This window comes from Andrographis paniculata, unplaced genomic scaffold (assembly GCF_009805555.1).
Source record: "Andrographis paniculata isolate CXL003 unplaced genomic scaffold, ASM980555v1 Contig54END, whole genome shotgun sequence".
NCBI classification, from domain to species: Eukaryota; Viridiplantae; Streptophyta; class Magnoliopsida; order Lamiales; family Acanthaceae; genus Andrographis; species Andrographis paniculata.
Window position 1 is genome coordinate 1,760,697 of NW_026137589.1, and position 22,412 is coordinate 1,783,108.

Sequence of the window (22,412 nt, forward strand, 5' to 3'; positions counted from 1 at the left end):
GGACAGTCACAGAGAACGATACAAATTCTGGAAGATATGCTCAGAGCTTGTGTCTTAGATTTCCAAGGTCAGTCGAACAAATTCTTGCCTTTGCTTGAGTTTTCTTATAATGACAGTTATCAGTCTACTATCATAATGGCACCATATGAAGCAATGTATAGTAGAAAGTGTCAATCTCCAATACATTAGGATGAAGTTGGGGAACGAAAACTTTTGGGTCCAGATTTGATTCGAGAAATGAGTGAAACTGTAGTGCAAATTCGGGAAAGAATGAAAGCTGCTCAAAGCCGACAAAAGAGTTATGCTGATAAAAGAAGAAGAAAGCTAGAGTTTAAAGTGGGTGATCAGGTATTTCTAAAATTTTCTCCAATGAAAGGGGTAATGCGGTTCGGAAAGAAAGAAAAGCTTAGTCCAAGATACGTTGGTCCATTCTCCATTACTAAAAGAATTGGTAAAGTGGCCTACAGACTTGATTTGCCTACATCAATGTCTCAAATACACAATGTGTTTCATGTGTCAGCATTTAGGAAGTACATAGCAGATCCATCACACGTTTTGAAAAGTGAACCTACAGAGCTAAAATCGGATCTGAGTTATGAATTCCAGTAGAAATTCTCATGAGAGAAGTGAAACAACTTAGAAACAAAGAGATTTCATTAGTCAAAGTACTATGAAGAAATGAATCAGTAGAAAAAGCTACTGGGGAAAGAGAGGATGAAATGAGATCTAAGTACCCAGAACTCTTCAGGCAAGTTAAATTTTGAGGACGAAATTTTGTATAAGGAAGGGAGGATGTGATACCCGAGTTACTCACTACTCATTGGCCAATATATATTTTATATTTTAGGTGTTGGTAAATTACTTATATGTTAATTTGTGGTAGTTTAAATATACTTCATGAGTTGCATATATTAGTTTACTTGAGTATTAATTGTTTAATTATATGTTCTGTTTATATTATTTATGTGTTAATTTATAATTAGTTGAGTATAATTCATACTTTGAGTGCACTTTATATTATTTATATGTCACTGGTGATGTTAGGTTATTTATTTTACTATTGAATGTTAAATTGTTTATAATTTGGTATATGCTTTACCTTTTTATTAATAAAAAAATATTTTCATAATTTATCTGAGATTCTAGTAGGATACAAATAGGTTGGGTAAATTATTTGGATATTAGTGGTTTAAATTAAATATAAATCACTTGAAAATTAATTGTAGTAATTAAATAAAAAGTAAAATAAATAGAATAATTAAATAAATAAATAAATAAATAAATAAAATAATAATAATAATAAATAATAATAAGGCGGTGGGGCGGGGTAATAATCCCCACCCCCCACCTCAATTAAATCATCTTCATTACAATTGCAGAAGAGAGGGAGAAAGGCAGAGGGATACGCGAAGAAAAATTAAAAAAAATACTTTTTACGCTGAATTCGTTAAAAGCCTAGTTCAAGTATTTTTCTGTGTTCACGAATTATTGCTATTTTTACTAAGTAGATGAAGTTTTGAGTAGAAATAATTATTTAGTAAATTGGGGCAATATTTGTAATTAATTGTTGTTAGATACGATACTGAAATCGTTAAAAGGGCTTTAAGACTTAGGGTTATTGAAGTTTTTGGCGAATTTCAGGTAGTAGAAATTCATTTGTAACTACAATGCATAAATATATTATTTTGTGAGTTATTTATGTTTGATTGATAATATGTGAATATCAGAAAACTGTAATATGGGATTAATATTTTGTGATTATGTGGTTTGAGCCTGCGAGCTCCGTATGTAAATTGGTTTCAGCCTGTGAGCTCTGTATGTGATATGGTTGAACCTGTGAACTCTATATTTGATGTTGAAGGAGTCTGTGAGCTCAAAAATTGATGTGGTTTGAACCAATGAGTTCAATAATATATGTATATTGTGAAATATGTTGCATTGCATTTTCATTAAACATGCATATCATGCGTTGAAATAAAATAAGATGGTTTTACTATGTTAGACCGTTGATTATACACCGAGAGCGGGAGAGGCGACCTGGGAAGAAGCGACTTGGGGAGACCTGGTGTAGGCTACCTGGTGTAGGCCACCGTCTACTGTGACTTTACATACAATGTATAAACAATGCATTCGGAAGAGGCGACCTGGGAAGAAGCAACCCGGGGAAACCTTGCGTGGAAACCGGGTGTAGGCTACCTGGTGTAGGACACTGTTTGATTTGAATATGTGGATATTGAGCTCTTTCCGGTGTATAGCAATGTGTGTAGGGACCCTAGAGAGTATTTCATAAATAAATTGGTGATTTCAAATGAGAGTACATTCTGCATAATGAGAATTTTGAGATAAACTTCACATCATGCATAATTTCTACTTACGGAGATTTATAAATCTCACTCAATTTATGCATTGTAGGTAATCCTGAGGATATATGACTTGATGGTCAGACTGGAGTAGCCGTGGCGCTTTTACAGGCATTTTGAGTTACCGTGTACATAGATGACGACCCGCGGGTAGGACCGTGGCTTGTTTTGCTTCCGTTGTTCCATATTATGTATGTTTTAGAAGTTGTATTGTGTTGTTATAAAAAGTATGTCGATTATGTAGTTTTTTATATGGTTTGAGATCCTTTTGGTGAATGTTAACAGGTTACTGTTGAGTTATGTTATGTTTTGCTGAGAAAAAAATTTATAGCAGGTTAACAGGTTGTTATATATGTAAGTAATTAAGAGGGATTATAGCATGTTTATCGTTTACTTATATGTGAATTGGTGTTAGTAGTATAGTGTAAGTGTGGTCGTGTCACTCCGATCTCTGATATGCTTTCTTTCATTGGTTCTTCTTTCACGGAAATAGCTCCAATCATCTCACCGACGAAACAACGGATGATGTTCAGCTAAACCCCATGGTGCAAAGTGGCCTGTGGTAATCACGTCTCAAAGTTGGAGGTCGACTCGACACTCCAAGCTTCAACACCCACCGAAATCGACCATCGGATAAGGTTCTACTTTCACCAAAAAACCACTCGAACTCACTGGACGGCTCTCTTCTCGCCTTCCCCTCTCTCTCGATCTCACCCTCTTTCTCTCTCTCTCTATTATGAAAAACTAACTTGCCCAAATATAACCTACTCTCTATATATATCTACAACTACCATAACAAATTAACTAATATAATAGTCTTAGTATATAACCTACTCTCTATATATATCTACAACTACCATAACAAATTAACTAATATAATAATCTTAGTATATGGGCTTGGGAAAATGATTAATGGGTTTGGGATTGCATTAAAAGGTTTGGGCCGATCCGGTGGCCCGGGTTACGGAGTTGTCAACTAATTATTTACCGAGAGACTTGTCGGATTAGCCGTCGAACGTCCAAAATTTTCAACAACCGGAGCGACGATTGAAATTTATTTAGGTTAGCGGCTACTACGCCTAAAATTAGCTTACAATAGTTTCTCTATTTATTCTTTAATTTTCGTGAAGATGTGTAGGTTTCAGGGGCTGTTCGTGCATTGTCGTAAATGATGTTCGACAACACTCCTAGCTAGTCCGGCTATTCAACTTTTTTATAAATATCATATTAAATATTTTTTTTTCTCATAAAATATTATATCAAATTCTAATATTTTATTATTTTTAGAACTTCAAAACTTCTAAAAAAACCTCTCTACTAAACGGAGAATTTTTCTTTGTTATTGTTAGGGGTGGGCACGGTTCGTGTATTTGTAAATATGCAGGTATTTGATATCTGAACCGAACTGAAAAAATATCCGAAACTGCGAACCGTATCCGAGCCGAAATTTAAAAAAAAATATGAACAAAATATTTTATATTTTATTTATTGTGTCGCTACAAAAAAATAATATATTTGTAACGGAATTCCGTCTCTAAAGTTCACGTAGCTAACGTAATTTCATTCCTAATTCCTTTTCTAATGTCATTAGTAATGGAAAAAGTTGATTTAGCGACAAAAAAATTTTGTTACAAAAATAATTTTTTTCGTAGTGTGTGAAACTCATTGTGTTAAATTAAAGTTTTTACAAATTAATATCTTCATCTAAAGTTGATGTTTGGGTGTAAATGGGAACCTAATTATACAAGTTTTATACATATCTTAAATAGTTTTTGTTTGAATAAAATAAATATATAACAATTGATTATTTCTTTATTTTATTTTTTGAGATAAATTATAAAAATGAATGATTAATCAATTATTTATTTATTTATTTTATTAAAAAAAGATTATTTAAGATATTTTTTATTTTTATAAAATTTGGATAATTTAGGCATGCATTTTCGACCAAACATTAATTTTGAACAAACAGAGTATTTTATACATACTTTAATTTCATACAATAAAATTTTACGCAATAAATAAAATACGATATATTTTGTGAATTTTGACTGAAATACAAAAACAAAAAAAATTATATAATTTATCCAACTTCTTTTGATCAATATTTATTTAAATATTAAATTTTACATCCTTTACATGTAATTTTTATACTATTCTCACATTAGTTTTCTCTTTTTATAATTTTATTTCTTTGTTATTATTTTGTTTACAATTTCACTCTCTATACTTAATGGATTCTAATTATTTTCAATTATAACATTATCCACCACCATAATGTATCACATATAAATGATTATTCAAATAAAAAATTAAAATTAGTTCTCATTTTTTTTTTGTCAGGTTATGAAAGTGTAGTCAGTTATATTTTCAATATTAATTATTTGTGTTGATGTAATTTTTCAACAAAAATAAAGTAAAATTCAAAGATATAGAAAATATCCTTAAACTTGATTAATTAGTGCCTGAGATTAGGAATCTCTAAACACTGTATGGTACAGAAAATAAACTGGAAAATAAAAGACTGAAATTTAAAGTGGTGATCCCCAAATCTGACTTTGCTTTGTTGAAGTTGATTGAAGATGCCTTTTCAAATGATGATCCAAACCCTTAAATATTCCCTGGGAAACTGTACTGAAAACCGTCACCCGAACGGTTACAACGTCTCCTTTCCAACCGTCTTCCAACCCTTCTCCTGCTGACACGTGTCCTCAACGGACCAAAAATTATCACTATATTTCACTCTTTGAGCCGACCACAGACCTTCCGCCCCTTTTGGCCCGACTGCCAATCTACGACCGACTTGCAAACCATCTGACTGGTTGGTCCAGCCGCAGAGTCCCGACCTGAGGACCTCCCGACCTGTCCGACCTGAGGACTTTCCGTCCTGAGGACTTTTCGACTTGCGGACTTTCCGACCTGAGGACCTCCCGACCTGCGGACTTTCTGTCCTGATGACTTTCCGTCTTGAAGACCTCCCGACCTGAGGACCTCCCGACCGGAGGACTTTCCATCCTGAGGACTTTTCGACCTGAGGACCTCCCGTCCTGATGACTTTCCGTCTTGAAGACCTCCCGACCTGAGGACCTCCCGACCGGAGGACTTTCCGTCCTGAGGACTTTTCGACCTGAGGACCTCCCGACCTGAGGACCTCCCGACCTGAAGACTTTCCGTCCTGAGGACCTCCCGACCTGTATTTTCCTTAGAAATAAACCTATTTTCCTTGAGTTCCCCACGGTGTCCTTCAGCCAGTTCAATCAACTCTATTGCCAGGCCCATTTTTTCTTTTACCTTGGGCTTTTTAACCTAATTCTAAATTTCATACGTAACAACTTGTCCGCCGCCAAGGGACTTTCAAACGCCATTTATCAATCGACGTTTGGAAGTTCATAAATCACCACCCTCTTGAAAAATTCCCTTAGCAATTGCACCAGTTACTGCAACACTCCTGATTAACTTCCCTTTCCGCAATACGAGCCTTTGTGAATCACAATCTCAACCACTCTAACCATGGCGAATCGATACATTCCTGCCCTTCCCTTCGACGGAACCCTCCCAGAGGGCCCGTTTTCAGCCTCGAAAGTACTAACTCCGACCATCCGCCCATACTGCACTACTCCTGAAGACTCAAATCGGATGAGGGAAGTTTTGGAATCCCGAAATTCCTTGGCTGTCAACAACCCTACTTACCAAGCAGTTCGCATTCGAGACAGCATCAAAACCCATCTCACAGACCCAAAAGATCCTTATCGCTCTTGGCATCGATGGGTATCAGAACACTTCCAGACCCAATGGCGATCTCAAAAAATCGACCAAGCGATTCTATTGTCCACCATGCCGATCAATCTGCACGAGAAGGTGCTCCTAGCTATGTCGGCCTTCTGGAATGCGGAAAATGGGACTTTTCTCTTACCGTCGGGCCCCTTTGGTCCGACTCTTATGGATGTAGCGATGATCGCTCATCTCCCAGTCGTGGGTGAAGACCCTGTGATGGGAGCCCTAGATGGGCAGGAGCCACCAGAAGACCATCTAGGGTGGTCTTTACAAGACGTGAAGGAATGGGGCTGGACAAAGTTCGCGACTGACCAGCAAGGGGCTCCAGGGACCCCCGTGACCGACCGGGAGCATACTGCCTTTATTCTTTTTTGGCTTTGTAGGTACGTCATTGTTTCCCCTTCTAAATGCGTCCTTTCTTCTCACCTCGACCTGGCCATTCATATCGCGTCAGGTCGGTTCTTTTCCCTTGGCACTCTGTTTTTAGCCAATCTGTTTGAAGGTCTCACTAGAGTTAGCCTTCGTTTAACAGATAATGATAATAGAAAATTAGACACTGCCGCGTCGGGTCCTTTTTGGTTTTTAGAACTTTGGTTCCGTCTTTACTTCCCCGACGCGTTCAACTTAGGATCTCCGCCCACTATGCCAATATCCGAAAAACATTTGGGATTAGCCCTCAACCGACTCTGCTTTGGACGCAGTAAACTCCAATCCTCCGACCCAATAATAACCACAATTTTGACAGATACCCGCAATAACTCTCGATTTTCTATGTATAAAAAATATGCGGGTTATGCTCCCGACCACTTTTGGCCTTTTCCGGCACCAAATCCTCTTCCGACTCCTGAGCCTTGTCCTCATCCCACTTATCCTTTTGCCTGGGACGTTGCCCTCAAACCCAGGTCTCTTTTTAGCAGTAAAAAACTTGATAAAAAAGGGCAAAAAACTTTTTGCACCTTTAATTACGAACCTCAATTCATGGCGCGCCAGTTCGGCTGCTGCCAAGGTATCCCTGGACCCGTCGCTTGTCCTCATATAATTTTTCAAAGTCCTGACCGACGGGTCCTACCTAATTCAATTCCTTCTTATATCTCCCAGCTCACCACGTATATAGTTTCCAATTCTTATATTCCTTTCCGCTCCAACCCTGAGACTGTAAATACATTCAATGAATGGTGGTCGGTTGTATGGGCCCTGATTTCCCCTGATGAGGATCGGTTGCTGAACATACTCCTTCCCCCCCAAGGATTGGTTCTAGGGGCAGCTAGACATACCAGCACTCAGCAACAAACAGCCGCCCCGGGAGTCGGATCTAGCGTCCCAATGCGGAAAAGGAAAGCTTCCCAGCTGCAAACACCTCCGACCTCTGGGGCCGACCAGCAAGCTCCGGCGGACCCTGGAACTACTAGGACGTCAGCAAGGACCCGACCCCGAATAGGTAATTTTTCTGAAAACCGTGAACCATTTCACTATATCTTAACTTTGATTTCACTCATTTCATTCACCAGAACCGACCTTGGTAGCACCGACCACACAAACGACGCCAGCCCCAGCCGACCAATCAATTGTCCCTTTGGTCCAGTCTCAGGCACTTCCTCTCCAAACCCCTACTCCACTTCTCGCTTTGCCCATGAGCAGTCGGGCGGAGGACCCGACAAGGAGGCAAACTCTTCCTCCTGTGCCGAGGAGCGGTCGGACCAGGCACCCGACCAGGAGGCAATCTTTACCAGCACTGCCTATAGAACCAGTAAGTCCTTTCATCTGCAATACTTAGGATTCTAATGATCAACCTTGGTGTATTTAACAACCACATTTCTATACTTTTTCACAGACACCTTCACCAATCGCATCAGCAGCAGGGGTCTCTTCAGACAGCGAGGGGACTACCTCTCAGATGGGTCGACCGCCATACATGGCATCAGACTCATCCATTTCGAAAGAAGAACCGGCTGCCCTTGCCGAAGCTGACCCTCAAGACAACATCCCTGCTGCTGCTGATCCCGAAAGAGTCCAATCGGATGCGGCCGCGCTGGAAGCCGAAGGTACCTCAACTACGGCTATCCCAGTTGCTCCTGAGGTACCGGCTGCAGTGGCCCTAGACGCAGCCGCCCAACCAACAGCCGCCTAGCCAGCAGCCCCCCTACTTCCAGCAATCGAGTGGCAGGCAGAAGAACCACCTGTGGCAGCCCAACCTCCAGAAATAGAAGAACTTTCTTCGTCCGATTCGGAGACTTCTGTGAATTTGGTAAGATTAAACCAAATCATGCCACAATATTTCTTTCTAAAAACACTAACTGTTTTATATACTACTTTCCATAGGGACCGAGGTCGGCACCTCAGCGACCATTCGCAGCAGCCGACGAGTCGGCTGCTGTTATACCAGCTGTCCGTCCTACTCGACCGACCTCATTGTTGCCCCCTTCAATGGCAGCAGTTCGCCCAGAGGTAACATATATATCTTGCTCAATCGTTCCTAAATAATTTTGCACCTCCTTTGGAATACTTATTGAAGCTGTAAGACTTGCAGGGGCCTTCTGACTTAGCCATCCTATCGACTGTTCCGGTTCCAGCGGAGGCCCAAACTATATTCACCGAGGCCATTAACCATCCCCTTCCAGAATTAAGATCCGACTTCTTGGAAAAACTCATTCAGACGGTTGGTGGCCTTCTTTTTTACACTCCAACGGAATCGCCAGCCGTCCCCATTCTGCATCGGCTGATGGAGAGACTTACTGAGCTCAAGACTGAAGTGTTAGTTATCGGACTTCTGTCAGCCGAAACGCCCCAGCCTATCTTCGATCAAACAACACTGGAGAATTCTTTGGCTAAGACCCGAGAATCTCTTCAGCAAACTACTGGAAAGTTGGGCGGTCTCCTTAGCACGAAGGCTCTAGTTGATGAATCCATTCAGAAAAAGGAGGCAGAATTGCAGGAGCTAAGGAAAGAACAGTCCATCCTGGATAATCAAATTGCCAATGAGCAGCGTCTGCTTGAGAGGTATACAAAGAACGAGGCCGAATTGGATCAAGAGCTGAAAACCCAAGCTCGATCTCAATTTATCAGAAGATATCAGACGGCTGCTAATACCAGAAGGCTATCCAGGGATGAGGTCAAATGGACAAATATAAAAACTGTCCTAGGGGCACTTTTGTAATACTTCCCCCTTTGTAACATAATTTGACTTAGTAATATATTTTTCCTTCTTCTCTCAAAACAAGGATCACCTTCCAATTTCCAACTTTTGAGGAACCGAAACAAACTCCTCCCTTAAAAGAACAATGTTTCTCACATATTAAGAAACACACCAAATTCCAAGGCATATTTTGAAAACCAAAACACTTGAAGTGTTAACAAACATGGCGAACGACCGACCTCATGTTCCATCAAGCAACTGGGAAGGTGTTCTTCAACCCTTCTTTGTAGGTAATCACCCTGTTGGAGGCCATGCAGAAGACTTGTTACATATACTCAAGCAACTAGACTTCAAATTCCGATTCTCCCAACGAGGTAGAAGAACCATTCATCGCGTCATCCGCCTAATGGAAAAAATCATTGAGGGGTATGACACTCTTCGTGACATCCTTAGCCGCATCCCTGACCTCCATCATTACATGGAATTGATTGAACATCACGCAGCAACCATACTTCCAGACCTTGGTTGGGATAATATATTTTCCAATCAACGAAAAGTCTTTTCAAGATTGCGTACCATTGTTGACCGTGAATATCAAGCCATAACAGATATGCAAGCACGTACCAATCAAGATTTAGACGAAATGCAAAGCCAATGGGAGAGGTACCGACCAGATTTGGAAGATCTTATTGAAGAAGAACCAGAACTAATATCCACTCATTGGGATGAAAATTCTGATTCAGAGGCAGAACATTTCTCACAAATACATGATGACTAACAGAAATGAACCTTTAAATAGGTTCGAACCCCATAAATGGGTTCTGAATAATATTTTGTTTCATGCAGTTTTGTTATCTGAAAAGGCAGGATAATACCTCTTCAGATATTTAGCATTAATACAATCATGTACTCTCTTACCTTCATGATTTACAATAATGAAAGCGCCATTCCCAATATCTTTTTGAATAATGTATGGTCCTTCCCAATTCGGTGACCACTTTCCCAATTGGTCAGTTTTCTTATATGTAGGAAGAATGGTCTTCCAGACTAGGTCTCCTTTTTGGAATGTCCTGTAAAAAACTTTCTTTCCGTAATTCCTTGCTCTGATTTCACTCTGTTTCACACTTTGACCTATTGCATGGAGTCGGTTAACATCCAAATCCTCCAACTGTTGCAACATAAGCTGTTGGTATTCTTTTGTAAGATCACCATCAGTAAATTCTGTTCGGCCAGACGATACTCGGATTTCGGCTGGTAAAACAGCATCTTGGCCAAAAGTGAGTTGGTACGGTGAGAACCCTGTGGCCGTATTTCTGGTATTCCTGTGTGCCCATAAAGCCCGAGACAATAACAAATGCCACTTTCTTGGGTTCCCTTCAACCATCTTCTTTATAATCCCAATAATGATCTTATTTGCTGCTTCCGCTTGTCCATTGGCTTGGGGATAATAAGGTGACGAATGGTGTAATCGGACACCAAATTCTGCCAAGAAACTAGAGAACTTTTCCCCTGTGAAAACCAGGCCCTGGTCGGTTGTTATAGACTGAGGAATACCATATCTGTAAATAATTTGGTTCAAAACGAAGTCTATCACTTCTTTCTGATCTACATTTTTCAAAGCAACTGCTTCTACCCATTTGGTGAAGTAGTCAGTCGCGACCAATATGAAACAATGGTGTTTCGATGAAGCAGGATGTATCTTACCAATGATATCCATAGCCCATGATTTAAAAGGCCATGGTTTTGCCAAAAATTGCAATTCGGTTACTGGCAAATGGTTTAAATTTCCATGTCTCTGACATTCCTGGCAGCCTTTGGCAAATTGTATGCAATCTTCAAAAATCTTTGGCCAGAAAAAACCCAAACGATGAATGGCCCATCTCATATTCAGACCTGCCCGATGAGCTCCACATATCCCACTATGTACTTCTGTCATTACCTCTAGAGCTTCTTTAGACCCCAAACATTTTAAAAGTAAACCTTCAAATGATCTCTTATACAAAATTCCATTTATCAATTGAAAACGTAAAGCCTTCAATCGTATCGCAATTGAAACATTCGCACCTGGATTTTGTAAATACATGATAAGTTCTGTTCTCCAATCGGTCGCTGTTTCACTGGTATCTTTGTGTCCGACTGTAACTACACCGTCGGGCTCCTGTCCGACAGTAACTACGCCGTCGGGCTCCTGTCCGACAGTAACTACGCAGTCGGGCTCCTGTCCGACAGTAACTACGCAGTCGGGCCCTGTCCGACAGTCTCTTGTCCGACCATTCGATCACATATTTGGTCTGTCTTTCCTTCTATGTCCGACTTGACCTCCGAACACATATCCTCCAGAATTCCTTTACAGGCCCTTTGAGCCAACTCATCAGCACGTTGGTTTTCTTTCCTTGGAATGAACTCAATTATTACTTCTGAGATTTTTGTCAGTAACCGACCCACAATGTCCCTGTATCTGCGAAGATGAGGGTAATTGCAAACATATTGATTGTTTACCTGGTTGATTACTAGTTGAGAATCCCCTCTTATGATTACAGACTGGACCTTCCTGGCTATTAAAGCCTCCAAACCCAAAATTAAAGCTTCATATTCTGCCGAATTATGGGTCATGGCTTCCAATCGTAGTTGTAAGTTGATCTTTTGACCGTCAGGTCCTTGCAAAAAGACCCCTGCTCCTGATTTGTTTCCAGAGGTGGAACCATCAAAGAACATCAACCATGTTCTGGTACTTATATAAGGCACACATCCGACCTGTAGATTATTCAGATATGATGAACAACTGAGTGGTCGGACACTATCACAAAAGGAATATCCGACTTGTGAGAATTCTGCTAAGAAGTCGGCTACTGCTTGTCCCTTGATTGCCTTCAAAGGGGAATGTTGGAGATCAAAAGGAGCCAATTTGATGGCCCACTTCATGAGTCTGCCCTTCATAGTAGGTCTCTGTAAAATCAATTTGATGAGATCCACCTTTGATATGACCTCAATTCTTCTGGGCAGCAAATAATGCTCGAGTTTAGTGCAAGCGAAGACCAATGAATAACACATTTTTTCTGGCATAGTGTAATTCAGTTCTGGTCCTGTAAGGGTTTTACTGAGATAGTAAATTGCCCTTTCCTTCCCGTCATCACCATCCTGTGCCAATAAACAGCTAACCACTTCATGTGTATTTGCCAAATAAAGTTTGAGCGGCCGACCTTGTTTAGGAGGCATTAAGACTGGAGGGTGAACCAATGCCTGCTTGATAGCATCTAAAGCCGTCTGTTGATCTGGACCCCATTCAAAAGCATTTTTTCCAGCTTTTAACAATTTAGTAATTGGTCTGACCTTGCCAGCAGCATTAGAGATGAAACGCCTCAAATAATTCACCTTACCCAAAAGACTTTGGATTTCTTTAACCGTCTTGGGTGGCCGACTGTCAAGAATGGCTTTAGCCTTATTAGCATCGATTTCAATTCCTCTCTCATGAACTAAAAATCCTAAAAAGCTCCCAGCTGATATTCCAAAAGCACACTTGGTTGGATTCATCTTCAACTTGTACTTCTTCATTCTTCCGAATGCCTCTTCAAGATTTCTCAAATGTTCGTTAAAACTGGAGGATTTAACAATAACATCATCAATATAAACTTCCATAGATTTGCCAATTAAATCATGAAAGATTGAATTCATGGCTCTTTGGTAAGTTGCCCCTGCATTCTTTAACCCGAATGGCATGACTGTCCATTCATAAATACCTAAAGCCCCTGGGCACCTGAATGCTGTCTTAGGAATGTCTTCTTCTGCCAGAAATATTTGGTTATAACCTGCATAACCATCCATCAAACTAAGGACTTTATGCCCTGCTGCTGCATCAATCAACATGTCGGCCATAGGCATCACATATTCGTCCTTAGGGGTAGCTAGATTCAAATCCCTGAAATCGATGCATATCCTTATCTTACCATTTTTCTTGACCACTGGTACAATGTTAGCCAGCCACTCCGCATAACGGCAAGGCTGAATGAAACCCACTTTGAGAAGTTTTTGGATTTCTTCCTTGATTTGAGGCATCAGATCCGGGCTCATTCGCCTTGGGGGTTGTTTATAAGGTTTGCAACCTTCCTTGATAGGCAATCGATGCTCTATTAGACTTCTTTTCAAACCAGGCATTTCTGAATAATCCCATGCTAAACAATCAATGTTGTTTCTAATAACTTCGAGCATCATTGTTTGTTGCTCTTCAGACAAATAACCACTTAGCCTGATCACTTTTGGAACCAATTCGGTTCCTAGATTAAACTCCAATAATGGGTCTTGTGATGAAGCTGTTGGTTCTGTTTTTTCTAATAAATCAGGCCAACGAAATTGTTCATCTTCTTGGAGGTGAACATCAAGAATCTCTTTACTATTTTCTGCTTTATGTAATAACTGCTTTAAATAGAACTTATTAATAAGAGAACTACATACTTCTAAACTTGTATCACCCATAACAGACAAATTATACGAGAATAGGTGTGGCTTTATCATGAGCCATACAATAAAGTTGTTCTTTTAATAGAACATCGAGTTCTGGCCAGTGACTTTATAACCCTTGTTTGGGTATTCCCTGGCCATATACAACTGAGACATCGGAGCCAAATGACTGGAATAAAAAACTGACTCTTCAACTTGTTCTGATACATCGAATGGGTTGTCATTTGCTTCCATTTTGAAGACCTGATTTCCTTCCCAGAACATTAATTGTTGGTGCAGTGTTGATGGCACACATTGAGAGGCATGAATCCAGTCTCTTCCCAGCAAGAGAGAGTATGTAGTATCTGCATCCACAATAAAGAAAACAGTGGAGATCTTTTTTGGTCCGACTTCAATTGTGGCAACCATCATACCTTCAGGCTTGGTCGGCTGCCCTGTAAAGCTTGTCATTTCGAATTCCACAGGAGACAGATCATGAATTCCTTTCCCTAGCTTCTTGAGAGTCTTCAATGGCATAACATTAAAGACTGCTCCATTATCCACAAAAACCTTTGTGATTGGTTTCCCGCAAATGTGAGCATTAACATACAGAGGTTTCAAATGGGAGATCGCACCCTCTGGAATAGGAGGAAACACTATCGAAGGTGTCTCCGACTGAGACTCGGGATCTGAAGCCTTTGCCCACTCTGTTTCCTCCAATTCGTCATCTGCCAAGAATGCCCATAAAGGTTCGTCCGTAGGATCATCTACCAGACTCGCCCACATCGGTTCATCTCTCATCTGATTAATCTCTGTCATTCGACAAGGGATTCGTGGCCCTAGACGAGATTTAACAGATCTCGAATTTTCCTCTGTAGTTACAACTTCTTCCTTTGTCTTATTCCGAGATTGAACCGTCAAAGATTCTATACGGAATTCTTCAGGAGATGGATTGATGTTGATCCGTTCACAATGTTGGCATCTAAAACCTCTAATTATTTCATCTGATATTCCTTTACCTTTCCCTGTCCCGACGAACTTCCTTTGGTATACTCCGAAACGCCTAATCCGTCGTTCGGTTGCTTTCTTGAACAGACCCGAATGGACCGATTTTTTGGAGATTGAATGGCTGCTCTCTGCTCGTTGGTTGTTTGTTCTGTTGAAAAGACTCTAATGGACTCATCTCCTGCCGAGTGGTCGGCTGCTTTTTGTTCGTCGGTTAGTTGATTTGCTGAAGGAACTCGTTTCCCATACTTCGCAGCATACCTGCGTTTGGCATTACGAATCTGTGTACGATTCATACCTGGGAAACGAGGATCTATATCAACTGGTAAAGGCTTTTTATTTCGAGCCCAATTGTTTCCGACTGACCCTGTTTTTCTGGTCGGGTGGTCACGCACTAAAACCTTTTCTTTCACCTCCACATTAAAAGAACCGTCTGGATGGTCCCATTTTTCAGCGACTGGCTTTTCACAAACTTTGAGTCTTTCTTCCGGTCGGCCACTGTTTGGCTGACTTCCTCTTTTTGTTCTGGGGCTTGCCTGAGTTCGTTCCCCTGTTTGTCCACTATTGGCCGAATTTTTTTTGTTTCCGAACTTGGTTGGATGTCAACCATTGCCGTTGTTACTTTCGGAAACGGTTGCTGGTCTACACCTAAAGTGATGTACTTGAGCCGACCTGTCTTGATGGCTTTTTGAATTTCCTTCCTGAAATGAGTACACTGACTTGTATTGTGTGTGAAAGAATTATGCCACTTGTAGTATGGTCTCCCTTTGATTTCTTCTTTAGTGGCCAGTCTTTGCCCCTTTGGAATACGGATCTGTCCATCAGTCAGCAGGATATCAAAGATTTCGTCAGCTTTCGAACTATCAAACGTCGGTTGATCCTTTCCTTCAGATCCTGGTACTGGCTTCAATTTGGGGCATACATAAGGTTTTCCAGAAAGGATTTCGGCTGCCATCTCTTCTGACTGATTAAAATCAAAGTCACATGTTTCTGTTCCCATACTCGCCATATGTTGGCCTCTATTACGCCTGTTATTCTGATCTTCCTCTCTGAACAAAGACTCTAAACGTCCAGCCTTAGATGCAAGACTTGCCAAATCCTCAACGTCCACGGCAGTGAGTGCCTTTCTTAAGCGAGTATGCATATTCCGGACCACTAAATTGGTCATCTCTTTCTCACTGATTACCGTAGGACATCGCCCTTTCATCAATCGCACCCTTTCTATAAACTGTGAAGCAGATTCTTCTGGATACTGTCTCAATTCTAGTAAATCAGTTAAAGAAACAATTGGTAAAGGATTGAAGAATCTGGCATGAAATGCCATCTCCAGTCCTTCCCACGTCTGAATTTGTCCAGGAGGCAGACTTGCAAACCACGAAAACGCTGTTCTAGTAAGAGATAAACCAAACAGTTGCAACTTATAAAAAGGGTTATTACCAACTTCTCCCAATTGTGCTGTGAAACGACCAACATGTTCTATGGTGGAAGATCCGTCCTCCCCTGAGAATGCATGAAAATCGGGTGGTCGATAATTCCTTGGGAGGGGTGTTCATTAATGATCCTTTCTGGGAAAGGTCTCTGATATGCAGGGCGGTTAGCCATCTGAGGAGTTAGCCCAAACTGATCCCTTAATATATGTGCAATCTCATCAGGATCTACATGAAAGCGTTGATGATCAGGAACATGGAAAAGATCCTGCACAGGAATATGAATAGGATCATGTATATATCCTCCAGGCCTGTCCTCCCTTGTATTGTTCGGCTGCGGACTGGAAACCCTTGGTCCCAGCGGAACAGTGTTGGGAAAAGTCAGAGGAGATTTTCCCCTATCCGTTCGGTTGGGATTTGTGGCACTTGGAAATGTACTATCCACGAATGATGGCCCTGCGAAATTTGCCTGTAGTCTGGATGGTGATACTCCTGGTGGAGTTTGAGTGGGTTGAAGACTAACCCTTGACAGTGCTTGATCTAACATGTTCTGCATCAGATTCTGTTGCTCACGCAACATGTTCTGCATAACCAAAGTTTGCTGGTTGTTCATTTGTTGAACATAAGACCTCCAATCAGTTGGTGGTTGTGGGATTTCCCCGGCATTTGGCACAATAGGTGGTGGAACGGATTCTCCCACCGGTGCCGAAGATGATTGAGGTTGTGAACCTGCCATATGGACCCTTCCGATGATACGGCCGGATCTAAGACGTATGAAATTATCGCCGGAATTGGAATGAGCAATTTTGTCTTGCTCCCACTGTGGTCGCCAATTTGTTGATGTAATTTTTCAACAAAAATAAAGTAAAATTCAAAGATATAGAAAATATCCTTAAACTTGATTAATTAGTGCCTGAGATTAGGAATCTCTAAACACTGTATGGTACAGAAAATAAACTGGAAAATAAAAGACTGAAATTTAAAGTGGTGATCCCCAAATCTGACTTTGCTTTGTTGAAGTTGATTGAAGATGCCTTTTCAAATGATGATCCAAACCCTTAAATATTCCCTGGGAAACTGTACTGAAAACCGTCGCCCGAACGGTTACAACGTCTCCTTTCCAACCGTCTTCCAACCCTTCTCCTGCTGACACGTGTCCTCAACGGACCAAAAATTATCACTATATTTCACTCTTTGAGCCGACCACAGACCTTCCGCCCCTTTTGGCCCGACTGCCAATCTACGACCGACTTGCAAACCATCTGACTGGTTGGTCCAGCCGCAGAGTCCCAACCTGAGGACCTCCCGACCTGTCCGACCTGAGGACTTTCCGTCCTGAGGACTTTTCGACTTGCGGACTTTCCGACCTGAGGACCTCCCGACCTGCGGACTTTCTGTCCTGATGACTTTCCGTCTTGAAGACCTCCCGACCTGAGGACCTCCCGACCGGAGGACTTTTCATCCTGAGGACTTTTCGACCTGAGGACCTCCCGTCCTGATGACTTTCCGTCTTGAAGACCTCCCGACCTGAGGACCTCCCGACCGGAGGACTTTCCGTCCTGAGGACTTTTCGACCTGAGGACCTCCCGACCTGAGGACCTCCCGACCTGAAGACTTTCCGTCCTGAGGACCTCCCGACCTGTATTTTCCTTAGAAATAAACCTATTTTCCTTGAGTTCCCCACAGTGTCCTTCAGCCAGTTCAATCAACTCTATTGCCAGGCCCATTTTTTCTTTTACCTTGAGCTTTTTAACCTAATTCTAAATTTCATACGTAACAATTTGACTAAACTAATTTTTTTTTACATTCTGCATCTAACCCTATTATGACTTTAAGAATAGACTTTATATATAGATATTATCCCACGATTAATTTTTTTACAAAAATAATATACTGTCATCGAAATTGACACGCTGTCAATAAAATGGTTGTGCTGATTTGATTTTTATATCCAATATTTTAAAAAAATAATCATAGTTTTTGAAAAACCAAAAGTGAACACATCCAAAATAAACATGACTTATATAAAATCTGCTGCCACTATTTTTTAAGTATCTTATCATAAATTCTAATAGTACCTAATAACCTATTAAAATAAATTGATAAAATAAGTCATACTGACAAACAATGTATGATAATAACAAAATAAACAATACACACAAACTGCACTTTCGACCGAAAATTTATCCAGTGTGTACTTTCAGGTAACGGCAACGAATTTCTACTATATATATATATATAAAAAATAAAAAATAAAAAATAAAAAAGCTGGACTAAAACTCATTTACTACTATGACCGGCCGCCATCATAATTAGCCAGCTAAGGCATTTGGTATTATTATTATCTACCACAGACGGAAGAGATAACGCAGTTTGTTTCCATTTCAAAATTTCCTCATTAAATGTCGTCCTCCATTACTAAAATTTTAGAGCTATGTTTACTTCTATATTAAAAATAATATTTTTAGGATTTTTTTCAATTATTTTAAATCTAGTTTTTTAAGGGAAAATAATTATTAAAATTATACCATATGTCATTCAAATTTATTTATTTATTTGTTTATTTATTATCATCTAATTTATTATCATTTCGTTATTTAGTAAAAAAAAAAATACTTTTTATACCTTTTTTTTTTATCCTAAAAATTATTTATCTGATCAAATGAACACACAATTGAATGACGGATGGAGTAATATTTTATCTAGAGTTTAGGTTTTGTTTAAATATACGCATTCCGTCCGTCTCTAATAGTCATATTTATTTTTTGTGTCATTGTACTTAACATAAAAAATATTCATATATTTGTATAATTTTTTTTACAAATGTCTTTGTATTAGTATTATAAGATACTAATGAAAGTTTTTTTGCAATTTTTTCTTAATTTGTACTATGTTTTGATATAATAATTAATACTAAAAAATTAACATGCAAAAAGTAAATGAGACTCTTAGAGTTGCACGAAAGTAGTATTTTAAAAATATTTTTGAAATTTAGAAAATTTTAAAAATAATAAAAAGTAATTGTTTGGTGTTGTTATGAAAATTTCACAATATAAAAACACAAGAAATAAGATAATCTATTCGTCAGCAAAATTAGCACATTTAAAGTTGGCACGAAAGTTAGAAAAAATATATATATTTTTTATTGAAAAAATAAAAAAAAAATATAGTTAAAGATATTTTTAAAAACTTTAGTTAGTAATTAAATTATATGAAGAGAAAGAATATAATAAAAGTAATGACAATTATAATAAAGAAGTGTTAAATTAAAAATAATAATTAAATATTGAATATTTAACTTTGTCAAAGTTAATAATAAAATAAATTTAACTGATGAACAAAAAAAATAATACTAATAAATTTAAATTTGGTGGGCGGATGATATATATATATATATATACATATATGACATTGACAAATGCCAACAAATCCCAACACTATCTTTAATTTTGGATTGTCGGCTGTTTATTATCAAACTTAATAATCCAACAATCTCTCACTTTTTGTTGTCATTATGTGTTGATTTCGGCACTGATTTGATTCAGTTAACATATATCATTGAATCAAATAGCATATATTTGATAGCATATGATATAACTTTCATATAACATATATTCTAACATCACATTATATCATTTCACGTAGTATAATATATTATTGATTTCAATACAATTAATATATTTACACGTCACAACGCATATATAAAACTTTACAGCAAATGCTTCTATATGACATAATATTGTGTTGTGCTATATAAAATATGCATTATTTGCTTTTATTGTGTGTGTTGATTGACTCAATCAGCACATATCGCCGCCAGTTTCATTTGTTTGGAAGATTTCTATTATTTATACAAATTTTTTTTTTCAAAAATATCAAATTAAATACTTATTTTTTATTTTTTTATATTATACTAAAAATCAATTTTTCATTTAAAACATCACATCAACACCTATTTATAATCACATCATAGTTGGTTTGAAGATTTGGATTTTGGATTGAGATTGGAATAGTAAAAATTTTGAATTGAAATAGTTGCATGATGTAATATAAATAGGTGTTGATGTGATGTTTTGAATGTAAAATTGATTTTTAAAATAATATAGAAAATAAAAAATAGGTATTCCATGTGATATTTTTTGAAGAAAATTCTTGGATAAATAATAAATTTTTGGCAAAATCCCTCGGACAAACACACCCTAAGTATAACTTTAATATCTCTAAAAGTGCAATCTTAATCAACATATTTATAGTATTGTATAGGACACATCATTTTTTGCATTTAGCCCATAGCATTTAGCGTGTGTTTGTTTGGGGGATTGGATTGGATTTACACTATTCATTCAATTTTTTTCTCCCAAAAAATATCAAATCAAACACTTATTTTTTTATTTTTTATATTATAATAAAAATCAATTTTACATTCAAAACATCACATCAACACCTATTTATATCACATCATACAACTATTCAAATTCAAAAGTTTTACTATTCAAATCTCAACTCAAAATCGAAACCACCAAACAAGTGCACCCTAAGAAGTTTTCATATCTTGGATCCAAAAGTTGTGACATAGTCTTCGTCGTCCAAATGTCCTACATAAATCAAATCTCTCTCCTAACCTTCTTTGATCTTTTTGTTTTATTTTTTACAAATTTTAATGATTAGGCCCAGCCCATGACAAACCATATGGACCATGTCCGGATCTATTTCTAGAAGGGGCCCAAAAGACCCAATATTTCTATATGGCAAAATAGCATAAGATTTTTTTGTGATTTTCAAATTTTGCTAAAGATTTTCTCTAGTCATAAAATTTTATAAAATCTATTGTGCTTTGAAAAATATTGTACATGTCTCATTTTTTTAAAATTGAACTAACGGTGTTAATATTTTACTCGTCCCGACAGTTATACTCTTTCAAAATTGAACATCAATCATATATATATATATATATATACTCATTTTTAAAGTCCCCCCTCATCCATCCACCAATTTTTTCCTCTTCCTTCTCCCTTCTTATTCTTCTTTCCCCCACCACCCCTCTTTGCGAGAGTGTGTATATATATATATATACACACGCGCGAATAATCAATTAAATTTACTGTTTTTATTTTTTTTCTCTTCTTCCTTTCTGAGTTTTAGAAAGATTTGAATAATTATTAATTTTGTCGTTCTAAATTTTGCAAAAGTTTGAAAGAATTCTTAATTTCAGTCTCATCCACGCTCCCACTCTTCTCTGCATGTTGCATGTGTATATATGCACATAGATGAATAATCAATTGAATGTATTGCTTATTCTTCTTCTTCCTTTCTGGGTTTTGCAAAGATTTGGAGAATTATTAATTTTGTTGCTATGGATTTTGCAAAGATTGGAGGAATTCTTAATTTAATTGCTTTGGGTTTTGAGAGAATCAATTAAAGCATCTGGAAAATGGTTTATTTGTTTGTTTGGTAGATTGATTGAAAAAAAAGAAAAAGAAAAATTGGTTCTACTTCAATCAATCTGAGCAAAGCATCCCCCTCCCGTGCCCCTGTCGACCCCTCTAAAAGACCTTCTATCGCTCTTCCCCCCGCCGATTACTTCACCTGGGAGTGTGCAAAATTATCAATTTTTTTATTTATCGATCGAATTCAAATTAACAGCTTTGTAATTCAGACGATATTCGAATATGCCAAATTCAATATTTTTTAAATTAATTCGAATATGGTTTTACCATTTTTGAATTCGGATTTACCGATTTCGAATTCAAATAATTATTTTATTTAATATTATATATACATATATTTTATTTTATTTTTTTGAAAAAAAAAATTACTTTATATAACACCAATTCACCAAACATTAAAAAAAAAAAAAAAAAAAAAAAAAAAAAAAAACCCTACTCTTTTTATCTCACTAAAAGTGTTTATGGTACGGTAGACACATGAATTTAGGTAAATTATAATTAGTAAGTAATTACGAATGTATTAGTAAAAATAATTATTGTATAATAAAAATAATTATAGATTAAGATTAAAATAACTAAATAGTTTAATTAAAATTAGATTTATACAATTTAAAATGTGATTAAAGTGTATAATTATATTTTCAAATAATGAAAGGACAAATTATATGGAATAGACGAAAATAAAAATATGGGCACTTTATGTTGGACGGACAGAGTGTAATTTTACATTATTTTATTTTATTTATATTTGATTATATTATTATAATATTTTAAATAAATTAATAAATTTAGATCATCATAATTCAAATTTATTATGTTTATATTGAATTTG

At 37.9% G+C, this 22,412-nt stretch overlaps 1 protein-coding gene across 1 annotated transcript; it reads left to right on the forward strand.

The window, feature by feature from the left end:
- The first annotated feature begins 237 nt into the window (after nt 1-237).
- On the forward strand, nt 238-609 carry LOC127255863 (transposon Ty3-G Gag-Pol polyprotein). Its single transcript, XM_051281614.1, has one exon. It carries the CDS (start codon nt 238-240, stop codon nt 607-609), a length of 372 nt encoding a protein of 123 aa, XP_051137571.1.
- Nucleotides 610-22,412: the final 21,803 nt, after the last annotated feature.